This window comes from Akebia trifoliata, chromosome 7 (assembly GCF_017979445.1).
Source record: "Akebia trifoliata isolate Shusen 1 chromosome 7, ASM1797944v1, whole genome shotgun sequence".
NCBI lineage: Eukaryota > Viridiplantae > Streptophyta > Magnoliopsida > Ranunculales > Lardizabalaceae > Akebia > Akebia trifoliata.
The window spans coordinates 28,929,160-28,940,318 of NC_141381.1; the positions used below are offsets into that span (position 1 = coordinate 28,929,160).

Consider the following 11,159-nt stretch of genomic DNA (forward strand, 5'->3'; position numbering starts at 1 on the left):
TTTTCTTTCACTTTGATCACAGAGTATAATTTCTTACTACTGTTAACTATTTGGTGTTGATTTATAGGGAGATTTATATTTTGTTCTTTCATTTTATAAAAATTAATTTATTTTCAATCCTCTTCCCATGTTTATAGGTATAAATTCTTTCATCACAAGGGCCAGATCAAGTCAGGCATTTCACGGTGACCCTTCGTTTCGTTTTGATTTATCTACCTCACTAAGTTGTCTTCCCATCAAAAGAGGAAGAGGAAGGGGTCTCACTCCCTGAAGCCAACATGATTCAAGATTCAGCTCTGTTGATCCGCATGATTTTTCATCACAAATGACTGTGCAGGGACATCTGCCTCCTAATCTGTTCACAGGAAGGGGGCTCCAAGATGCTGCAAGTACGTTCAGTGCATCTTGGGGTGCATTTGGGTTAGTTCCAGGAATGCCCAATGGGGGCCTGGACACGTTCCATCCGTTTTTGCATGGAACTCTTAGACCACCAATAAATCCTACATTAAGTATAGGCATTCCTCGTCAACGTTGTAAAGACTTCGAGGAGCGTGGATTTTGTCTGCGGGGGGATATGTGCCCAATGGAGCATGGTGTAAATCGTATTGTTGTCGAAGATGTTCAGGTATACACTTTTTTTTTTTACTTGCCTTATTGATTTCATGAGCATATTTTCATAGACATAAACCTTTGCCATGGATTTTGTGAGGCTGATTTCTATAGGATGTAAAGTCAGGAAGAAGGCTTTTCCCTGCCATTGCTGTACTTGTGGTACACAAGCAGGATGGTTGCGACCTAACATTCCATGGATCCAATCTGGGGTATCTTCTAGGTGAAAAGCTGATTGAGTCATATGCACTGTTTCAAAAACTGGACCAGTTGTTGCTTAGAAGTAAGATCTTGGGGTTGAGATTTTTTTATTTAATTGCATAAGGCCCATCCCACTTTCATAACCAATAGCTGGTTTTGCAAATCACAGAGCCTCTCACAGTTCAATCTCCCTGTTTCACTTCCAAGTGCACACTTATTTGGAACTCCAGCTGGAATGGGACCTTACTTGGAACTCCAAGTGCACACTTACTGAATGCAACAGATGCTGTAATGGGTAACCGCTTCATCAAGCTATGGTGGGCTAACAAGGACAGTGTTCCTGTTGACAGTGTAAGCAGTGGGGCCCATACTGCATCTGCAGCTCCGAGTGGTGTGACATCTGTTTCTAATAGAGGAAAAGAAAATCTCCCATTCATAGCTCCGAAGGTTGGTTCTGTACCTGGGATGACAAATGGTCCCAAGGCTCCACCTTCATCATAGAAGAAGCTGGACAATTTGGAGCTTTTGAAGGAGGAAATCCGTTTAAAGCAGGAAAGGTTGGACCGAAAACGGATCGACTTCCGCTGCAAGTTGTATAAGCTTGAGAAACAAGTAAGACTCAATTTCCACTATATATATATAGGGCAATGTTCGGCAGCATACATTTGGGAGTCAAAATATTTCCTATATGGGTTAGAAGTTTAGGAATGGGCTGATTTTTTGTGTGGATCTCTTTGGCGAGGAGATCATCCAAACAAAAAATCAGCCAAATCCGAAACTTTTCCCATATAGGACAAATTTTGGCTCCCAACGTTGGTTCCCTTAATGTATGTATGTATGTATAGAGCTCTAGTGATGTTGACACATGCTTGCAATCTCTTCAATTGCAAATGCATTTGTTTCAACAAGAATTAATAAATGGCAGCATAAGAAGGAAATAACATGACATGTGGCTTTTGTATTTATTTCACATGAATCTGAAGCCATGCTAATAAAAATAGTTTTATTTGAGTTGGATGTATTGAGAGAGCTGATAATGCATGAGGTGATGACTAACCCTATTTCTTACAGTTTTAGTTGTTGGAAAATATGGAAATAATTTAGATTCCTCTGTTATCATCATCTTATGCTTTATCCAAAATCTTAGGTTCAGCAAAATGACTCCTATTTCACCGTTCCTCTTTAGGTTCAGTAAGATAGAAGTATGTGGGGCGGCTATCCCAAATTTGATACTTTATAAATTAATTCTCTTGCACAGATATTTTCTGTGATTTTGTTTTTGTTTTTTTCTCCAGGTTTTCCAAAAACGCTTGCCTCCAGAAGCAGTTGACCTGGTCTCCAGATTCCTGCAGTACTCACCTAATCTCCGCTGCACCGCTGTAAGCATAGTTTCAATTTCATTGCTTCACTGAATATTTTTGTTGGTTTTTTTTTTTTTTTGGTGTGGGTACTTCTGATCACTTTTCCATGTGGCGGTACTGCAGTTAGAAGCTTGCATTCACCCTTTCTTCGATGAATTGAGAGACCCAAACAATCGTCTTCTGAATGGTCGGACTCATATGGAATCAAATGGAGAAGTCAATATTTGTGATCTGCAGGTACTATGTGTTCTATGTCAAACATAAGCAATGCTCACTTGTACACATGACTCCTAGTCATACCGAATCTCTATGCCACATGTATGTAGGTCCGTTATGCCTCACACATGCCACTTGTCTTACGGGGTCTTTCTATTATTATCTATTATCTTTAACTTGAAATATATTTCTTACATGTGCTCTTATAATGGAAAATATGGTTTGTAGAAGCCATGATGATTAGATGGTTTGTAGAAGCCATGATGATTAGATGGGCAGCAACAATTAGATGGTTACCAAAACTCAACTACAACAGGTACAACAACAACTAATTTGATGTAGTCTTCATTATTTTAATCTCCAATTTGATTTTTGATTGAGACAAGTATTTGTAAAGTGTAATGATTTTGTAACTCAACATGTCAGGGTGATTCAAAAACTCAACTGATGTGTATCTTGTAAGAACCCCTAGAATTTTTCTCTCGGGATACACAACTGCACATCCCCATTCAAATTAAAATAAAATGCAGTTTTTTTTTATTACTTAGTAACTGTTTTTATAATGTTGGTCACAAACAGGAAGTTCATGATTACTTGAGGAGTCTTTGCCCTGACATGCACATTACTTGAGGTGAATACGATGAAAATGCACAGTATCCTGAGACTAAGACTCTCACCATTGGTCAATTCAAGCTTGGACTATGTCATGGTCATCAGGTTTTTCTCCTTTCACCTCCCTCTACCTTAATATTATCGATTGTCTTACCTTAAACAGAAGTGGTTTGTATCTTAAGATCACAAATGGATGGGCATTTAAAAAATGTTTCTCTAATAACTTTTGATCTATCCATGGGAAATCCTGGTATACTAATTTTATCATTTTTCATGGTTGGTTTGATAAACTGAAGGTTATCCCATGGGGTACCTGGACTCTCTAGCCATGCTTCAGAGGCAGCTGGATGTGGACATTCTAGAATCATCTATCCAATGCTCCAGAGATCACGAATCACAGTGTTGAATTGATGTCTTCTGAATAAATTTCAAGGCATACTCTCAAACAGGACTATTAGCTAGTGTTGAATTGATGTCTTAGATTTTATGGGATCACAGGTTCTCTATTGCTCTTGTTTGGAACCAAAATGGACTTTCTATGATCATCTTGGTAATGGAAAGAAAAAAAGATTATCTTGGTACTGGTAGAGAGTATACACCTAGTGAAGGACCTTCTAATTATGTAAATAGCACAATTATCAGGTGGAGATTGTTTTTGCATTTCCAAGTTCCCATATTCATGAACAAGTGATGCTATTTTCTTTTAAACTAATTTATTCTGTTTGATGCAGCTGCTAAGACAGCAATGAGTCACTTAGTCAATGCCAGAAGCAACAAACAGGGAGAAGGAACTGATGAAAGCATGTATGGACCCAGAGTTGGTGGCTGCAATTATTTGCAATGTGAAGATCACTACTGCTGGCCTCACCCAATTGAAACAGAAGCAAAAAAAAAAAAAAAAAGGAAAGAAGACCACCAAAGGACAAAGCTAGATAGTTAATGTAGCTTGGGAGTGACTTTCCTCTTTTCTAACTCAGAGATCCGGTTCAGATTGGAGGTTCATACAACATATTTCAGTGTTGTGGGAAATGCCTTGGACTGGACATGCTACTTCTCTTCTTAGTATTTGTAACTAATTGGGGAATTTAACTCCTACATTTTGAGTGATGCATGAATGTGACATGTCAGATATGATGTGGTCTTTGCAGTAAGGCTTTTTGTTGGAAAACTAGTTGGTGAATTTGATTAATCACTCGTTGCTGTTCAAATTGAGTGGTTTCATTTTTTGTAATTTTTTAGTTGTTCCAAAATCTAATTTATTAATAATTCTGCATAGATTTTTATATATTTGACGGCATATTTGTTTAATTGGATGGAAGTGATAATACCCAAAGACATGCCCCTCAACTAATGATGTCTCTTTATAGAGTTGAATTGTAAAATCTGATTTGTGTTGTTGAACCCAATGCGAAATTGGTTAATATTGTTATATTGTCTTCTGCAAGGTTATCAGACTTTTGCTTAAAGAAAGAAGCACCAGTAACATAATGAAGAAGTCAAAAGAGATTGAGCACAACATAATATGCCTACGAATGCCAAAAATCTAATGGATTGGGAGTATGTTACTACAAGTCCTCCCTACAATGTGGTTTGATTGGCCCAAGATGACCTATTGAATGTCCTCCAATATTGCCTCCTAATAGTAAGACAATAAGATGGTGATCATCCAACCAGGTAAGATTTATCTAAAGAAATTAGATAGGACCAGGATTGGTGGGTCCCACCCCCTGATCCAACTTATGTGCATCACTTAAGCACAAATTGATCAAATCAGATTCTTGTAACCACCTAGTTGTTCCTGCTTCATACAGACATTAATAAAAAATTACTCACATTCATTACCCAAATCGATCAAAATTATATACCAATTCAAGCTCCATTTAACGACAAAAAGAAGGATATTATCCTTTTTACAAGTTCCAAGTTTTTCTCACATCACACTTTTAAATACTACCATACGACATTAAAATGATAAGACTACATACAAAATGCCACATTCCCATGTAATAAGGAGCCCCAAAAGATAAAGAGGTTCATATCATATAGGTCAGCTACGTTAACCGTCCAGCTTTGTCCTTAGGTGGTCTTCTTTCCTTTTTTTTTTTTTTCTTTTTTGCTTCTGTTTCAATTGGGTAAAGCCAGCAGCAGTGATCTTCACATTGCAAATTCTTGCAACCACCAACTCTAGGTCCGTACAAGCTTTCATCAATTCCTTCTCCTTGTTTGTTGCTTCTGGCATGTGACTAAAGCCATACTGTTCTTGCAAACCAACAACAAACCCCGTTATAACGATATTAAGCGTCATATATACCAATATAAGACATGTATATTGAATAAAAAATAAGTTAGAAATTACCTGGAAACACCTTGATTGGTCTCAAGATCACCCACTAGAAAGCTTACACCCTTTCCTTTGTATTGCTTAGCAACATCGTGGAATTTCGATTTCAAAGCATCAGCAAGATCACTGCTGAAGTTCAAAAACAGCATGACCTATCCCATTACGAAATTGCCATTACATAGAATATTTTTATCAGTAAAACCATTTAATGGGGGACTAGGACAAAATACATCCAAAAATGCATCAATTGATCAATCAGCAAATACTAAATGTTACACGAGAACAAGTTTTAGCTTCCAGTGAAACCACAATGAAGACCTTGACATCAATGCAGCAATAAAAAACAGGAACATCTATTGGACCTTGCTCTTATGGTAATTCTTATATCCAAAAAGGGAACAATTAAAAAAAAATTGGAACTAGTGATGTTACTCATAGCCACTAAAGCCATTCGAATTTTTCTTTCTTTCTCATCCTGTTCCGCGTACTTCTCCTTTATCTTTTTCAGTTTTCCATGTTTCATCATGGCCAAGTTCTTCACTTAAAGGTGTCAACTTATCACTATCACAATTGAACATAACATGCATGCTAAGTCAAGGCTCCATTATGCTAAGTCAAAATCTCTGTTCCAACCCAGGAAACATCAGTTAATACAATTCCTAAATTAGTAGTGGTTTATCTTAACCTTCTTCCAAATGCTACAATCACTGATGATAAAATAAAACATAAAATGAATTGATCACTCATGGTCATCAGGTTTTTCTCCTTTCACCTCCCTCTACCTTAATCTTGTAAGGAAACATTACAACAAACTAAAACCCATTTAAATTTTCGTCAAAGGAAAGATAATGGGGTACCTTCATCTATTGTGCCTTATCACGATCATCCTCAAAGGAAAGACAATGTCCTTCAATGGATGGAAGCCAGCTGTAGTGCTCATTAGAGATTGATCGAGTACAATAGTCTCCAGATATTCACATTTGACTGAAGAAATGGAAGCCGACGCTGCTTTATCAAACACAATTGATTCAGTCCAACCTTTGAAAAAGGAGGAAGGGCATTGCTGCTGCCCCCCTAATGTACTAATGTACCCGTACACCTTGATTCCAATCATGTTAGCAACAGGGCGCCCTTAGAATGGCTTTTCATTGAAATAATCACTGCAAACAAAGACAAATGGTAACCATTCAGTGGAGGACTTCATAAGGATACTGAATTCGTTGGGTGAAATCAACGCCTTAGTGGCTACTGTGTTATATAAACAGCATAGTAAAAAAGCAAATAACCTTATTCAGTGCATCGCTACTGCCACATGGTGAAATCAATGTAGAGGCTTCATATCATCGAAAACTATAAATTTTGTAGAATATTCATTTCTCAAAATCTCAACTCAAACATTCCGAGACATTCCTGAAACATTGGATATCTCATTGTTAATGTTTCATGCCAGTTTTGGCTGAAATCAGAATGTTCCACAAAACATTTTGAAACAACACAAAATTTTGAACCATGACTATGACACCTTTTACATATAAAAATTTTGAACCGATCATATAAAAATCTTTATTCACCCTCAACCTGTTTAAATATAACAAAAACATGACCTAAGCCAAATCCACGAGGCATACAATGTTTTACTTCTAGCCCATGTACATATAACACTTGCACTTCCTACAAAGAGATAAGTCCTCACCACTACACACTCACTCATCAAAACCTCATCAGATCTTCAATAAACCTTCAAACCAACACCTTCCCTCCTTAACAAATTATAACCCATAGTAGAACACAAACCCATATCCTCCAATATCAACAAACACTAAAAACTTCCAATATATAAGAAAAAAACTGAGTAGCTTTCACATCTAAAGAGGAAAAGATGCACTAGAATCAAATTCATGGAGACGCATTGAAAAAATAATTCAACTACAAAATATATTGAAATATACGGAACCCGTTACATTTAAATCCATGTAAACACATTTTCTTCCCTAAAAATATCCTAATCATAACATCAAATGCTTAAAAACTCAATCCTCACTACCTACATATCCATTCCCATTCATCAAAACCTCATCAGATCTTCAATGTTCAAACCAACCACATTCCCTCCGTACCAAATAATAACCCATAGTGGAAGAACACAAGACTAACTCATATTCTCCAACATCAACAAACAATACAAACTTTCAAGAAATACAAAGCTATAATCTAAGAAACCAACCAGTGATGGCATGGACAGTGGTCATGAGGCCTTCAACAATGCCAATTCTGAACGGCAATGAAGATAAACAATTGATGAAATTGTTGGAAGAACTTGCAGTTCATGCACAGAAGGTTTATTAGCCTGATCTCTTTGCCAGATCTTCATTGGCCCTTCTTGTGTGCAATATAAGCCAAGCCACGACACTGGTTTATGTCTGTTTCAAATTGAGTTTATTGACCTATATATAAGGCCATAACATAACAGATGAAAACACTAGGCGACTTTATTATAATGCACTATCTACATCCTTGAAGTGAAGAAACGATTTAAATACAACATATTCATTTTTCTTCTTTCAACATGTTACTGTAGATAATAAGGTGACTATCGGTTTACAGAACCAGAGAATCAGTGACAACACAGGTATGAGAAAATGAACAAAATAACAACAACAAAATTTCGTACCCTGAATATGAAAAAATTTCGGATTCGGTACAATGTTCATTTTAACTCCAAAAACATGTTTTTACAGTGAATTCGTCACTTTCATAATCTACAAATTCATGAATTCTGTCAGTTTTATAGTCTATGAATTCATTGATAAAATACCAGCAATTTTGCCTTAAAATTGCCTGAATTCATGGACATCATCATTTCAATCTAGGGATTTCTTTTTTTCTTTGTCTTTGGGTGTAAACTCTTTAAAGAATTCAAGAGTGGTATTTTTTTCAAGATTTCTTAGGTAGATGGGTAAATCTCTACAACCTTGGTTATCCGGTTGTAGAAAAATCTAAGAATAGAGATTGAAAGCCCTAAGTCACCACCAACCTTGTCTTTGTAATAAAAAATTTGCTTTTTTTTAAAAAAAAATCCAACAAGAAAGTGAAAAAATTGAAAGCCCTAAGTCACCACCCAACAACACACTAAAAACCAAAGAAGAAGAAGACGAAGATGGAGATGGAGATACTCAGCAAGATACTCAGCAAAAAAATTAAAAAGAAAAATTATTAAACAAATAAAAGTGTAAAAAAAAATAAAAAACAAGGGTTTGTGATTTGTTACCTTAGGGTTTCTGTCGAGCTCTTCGTTTGTATGAGTCGTCGTCTGTTCTAGAGAGAGAGGGAATAGAGATGAGGAAGAAGCGTTGTAAAGAGAAAGAGAAGAGAGGGCAGAAACGAAGAAGACGAGTTTTCTTTCGTTCTTTTTTTTCGTCTTCGTTTCTTTCGATGATTTTGTAAAGAGAAAGAGAAGAGAGGGCAGAAATGAAGAGATCGAAGATGAACATAAGAAGATTTTTCTCTGCGTTTCGGCTGAAATTTCGTTTGAAATCAGATCTGAAAGTTGCGAAGAAGACGAAGTTTCGGCTGAGGCTGAAATTTCGTTTTTAGTTTTTATTTTTTATTTGTTAACGGGGAGGTAGTTGTAAATAACGAAATTTCATCGTTTTAAACTCAAGTCGCGATCTGAACCGTAGATCTGATCGATATCGAACGGCTGAAATGGTGAGTCGCGATGTGAGTCGCAAAATGAGTCTTAGGAACGCGACCCTAACTTATTTTATGTTATATTTATAATACATAAGATATATAAGATAATTCGCGACAAATCATGACCCGTTTATAGGCACAAACTGTTGCAGACCATTTCGGCCTGGTGTAGCCATTAGAGGGATCGGGCTTGGGTTAAGATTTTGGGGCCCAATTCATACTGGATCTTGTACAACACAGCCCAGCCCATTATCAATCCTGGTAAAAGTTCACAATCCTATCTTCCAACAACTAGTTAATGAGTGTGGGTTCATCTAAGGAGGAATATATATCTATTTTCTTTGTTACATATTTTGTTTTTGATAGGGTGCTTTTTTTTTTTTTAAGTTTGAATCTTCACTTACATTCACATTATCTATTATTAGTATATTAATCAATAATTTTATTATGTAAATCTCTGACCACCATATACGTTCATCGATTTAACGATCTTGTTAGATCATGATAGAAGAAATCTTCGGCCCACTGCTTTAGCCCACCTACATGAAACTATTTCATATATTTCCAATGTACCCTTAAACAGTAATTTTCTTCTTTATGGCATAACATAGTAACCCAACAAAAGCATTACAACATGTAAGTTTTGGTGGTTTTAATTCTATTTGATGAGAAACAGTTGAAGAAAATTAAAGGCAGAATAGAGTTCAAAAACTCCATATTGCCTTTAAGTTCATAAACTCTAGGTGGGCCTTTTAAGTTGTCTTCACCACTATTACTTCACTTCCATAGAGAAAGCAGACAATGATACATTAAACATAGATAATCCTAATGCACTCTAAAATCTAAAACATGCTTTGTCTCTTACCAGCTCTCACTTTGCTTGTACTTTGGTGACCTTACACATCTTTGATGATACTTTAGAGTTTAGACACATTTCTTGATTCAGGATATAATTGTTAAAAATAAAAATAAAATAAAATAATTATCCCAAACCAAAGTGGATCCGATTTGTAATTATTATATCCCTCGCAAAATAAAAATAAAAATGATTAGAAACTTCAACCTTGTTGTTGTTCTCAACGTCAAAGTCACATTCTAAAGATTTGGGATCAATTAAATGAATCTTGTTTTCTCTATTTGATTGTTTTTGGAATCTCTACTTACGTTATTGGATGAAATTGATCTGAAACTTTGAATCAAATTGGGCCCATCGATTAGATAGTCTAGATTTAAAAGGGTATTCCCATATAGTTTGTAGGGATAATCTTTCTTCCAACTTTGATAGTTTGTAGGGATTGTCAATGAACTTTGTCCAACTCTTAGGGTGAGGGGCCACCCTCACTCACTCGGTGCATGTGATGTGTAGGCATTGCACATGCCTGGGGAGGGACCCATATGCCTAGGCTCTGGGCTCTGACCCCTGGCTCTTCTGGTCCCCCTAATCAGACGTAAATTCATACACCCCCATCATTATAAAAAATAAAATAAAAAAACTCTTTGAGTGAGGGACCTAAGACTACTTGATTTTTTGACCAGTTTATCTTCAATGAGTTTGTTGGTTAAAATTATGAGGTGACTCCTCAATCAAGTGTGTGGGCCCAACCCTTGTTCTAAATCAAGTGAACATTTCCAATTTTACCAAAATGTACAATATTCCCAACCGTTAGAATTAATTTAAATGTTTGGGACCTATTTATTAATTGAAGTTTTCTATCAGAAACTTCAACCTTGTTGTTGTTCTCAACGTCAAAGTCACATTCTAAAGATTTGGGATCAATTAAATGAATCTTGTTTCTCTATTTGATTGTTTTTGGAATCTCTACTTACGTTATTGGATGAAATTGATCTAAAACTTTGAATCAAATTGGGCCCATCGATTAGATAGTCTAGATTTAAAAGGGTATTCCCATATAGTTTGTAGGTATAATCTTTCTTCCAACTTTGATAGTTTGTAGGGATTGTTGATGAACTTTGTCCAACTCTTTGGGTGAGAGGCCACCCTCACTCACTCGGTGCATGTGATGTGCAAGCATTGCACATGCCTAGGGAGGGACCCATATGCCTAGGCTCTGGGCTCTGACCCCTGGCTCTTTTGGTCCCCTTAATCAGACGTAAAAAAAAAAAAA

General features: G+C 36.3%; 1 protein-coding gene and 2 long non-coding RNA genes across 6 annotated transcripts; 2 read left to right on the forward strand and 1 right to left on the reverse strand.

Moving 5' to 3' along the window:
- Window positions 1-49: 49 nt before the first annotated feature.
- Window positions 50-2,347, forward strand: LOC147398840 (zinc finger CCCH domain-containing protein 41-like). Its single transcript, XM_086449003.1, has 4 exons — window positions 50-625; window positions 980-1,422; window positions 2,106-2,189; window positions 2,295-2,347. Exons 1-2 carry the CDS (start codon window positions 326-328, stop codon window positions 1,082-1,084), a joined length of 405 nt encoding a protein of 134 aa, XP_086305129.1. The 5' UTR covers window positions 50-325; the 3' UTR covers window positions 1,085-1,422; window positions 2,106-2,189; window positions 2,295-2,347.
- Window positions 2,348-2,662: 315 nt separating this feature from the next.
- LOC147398841 (uncharacterized) lies at window positions 2,663-4,276 on the forward strand. 2 transcript variants are annotated; one of them, XR_015180050.1, is made up of 5 exons: window positions 2,663-2,703; window positions 2,814-2,845; window positions 2,967-3,104; window positions 3,296-3,641; window positions 3,731-4,276. It is a non-coding gene; the product is annotated as an uncharacterized LOC147398841 (long non-coding RNA). The 2 variants fall into 2 exon arrangements; XR_015180049.1 differs by lacking the exon at window positions 2,814-2,845.
- Window positions 4,277-5,087: 811 nt separating this feature from the next.
- LOC147398842 (uncharacterized) lies at window positions 5,088-8,928 on the reverse strand. Of its 3 annotated transcripts, XR_015180052.1 has the most exons (5): window positions 8,609-8,928; window positions 6,627-6,750; window positions 6,198-6,500; window positions 5,356-5,492; window positions 5,088-5,253 (listed from the first exon to the last, which is right to left on the reverse strand). It is a non-coding gene; the product is annotated as an uncharacterized LOC147398842 (long non-coding RNA). The 3 variants fall into 3 exon arrangements; XR_015180053.1 differs by lacking the exon at window positions 6,627-6,750 and having other exon boundaries at window positions 8,609-8,926; XR_015180051.1 differs by lacking the exon at window positions 8,609-8,928 and having other exon boundaries at window positions 6,627-7,029.
- Window positions 8,929-11,159: the final 2,231 nt, after the last annotated feature.

What these genes read in the sequence shown, in the direction of transcription:
- LOC147398840 (XM_086449003.1), top strand. Translation starts at nt 326, where the DNA reads ATGACTGTGCAGGGACATCTGCCTCCTAATCTGTTCACAGGAAGGGGG. An exon ending in TTGTTGTCGAAGATGTTCAG is followed by an intron (nt 626 to 979) that starts GTATACACTTTT and finishes TGCAAATCACAG; the next exon opens with AGCCTCTCACAGTTCAATCT.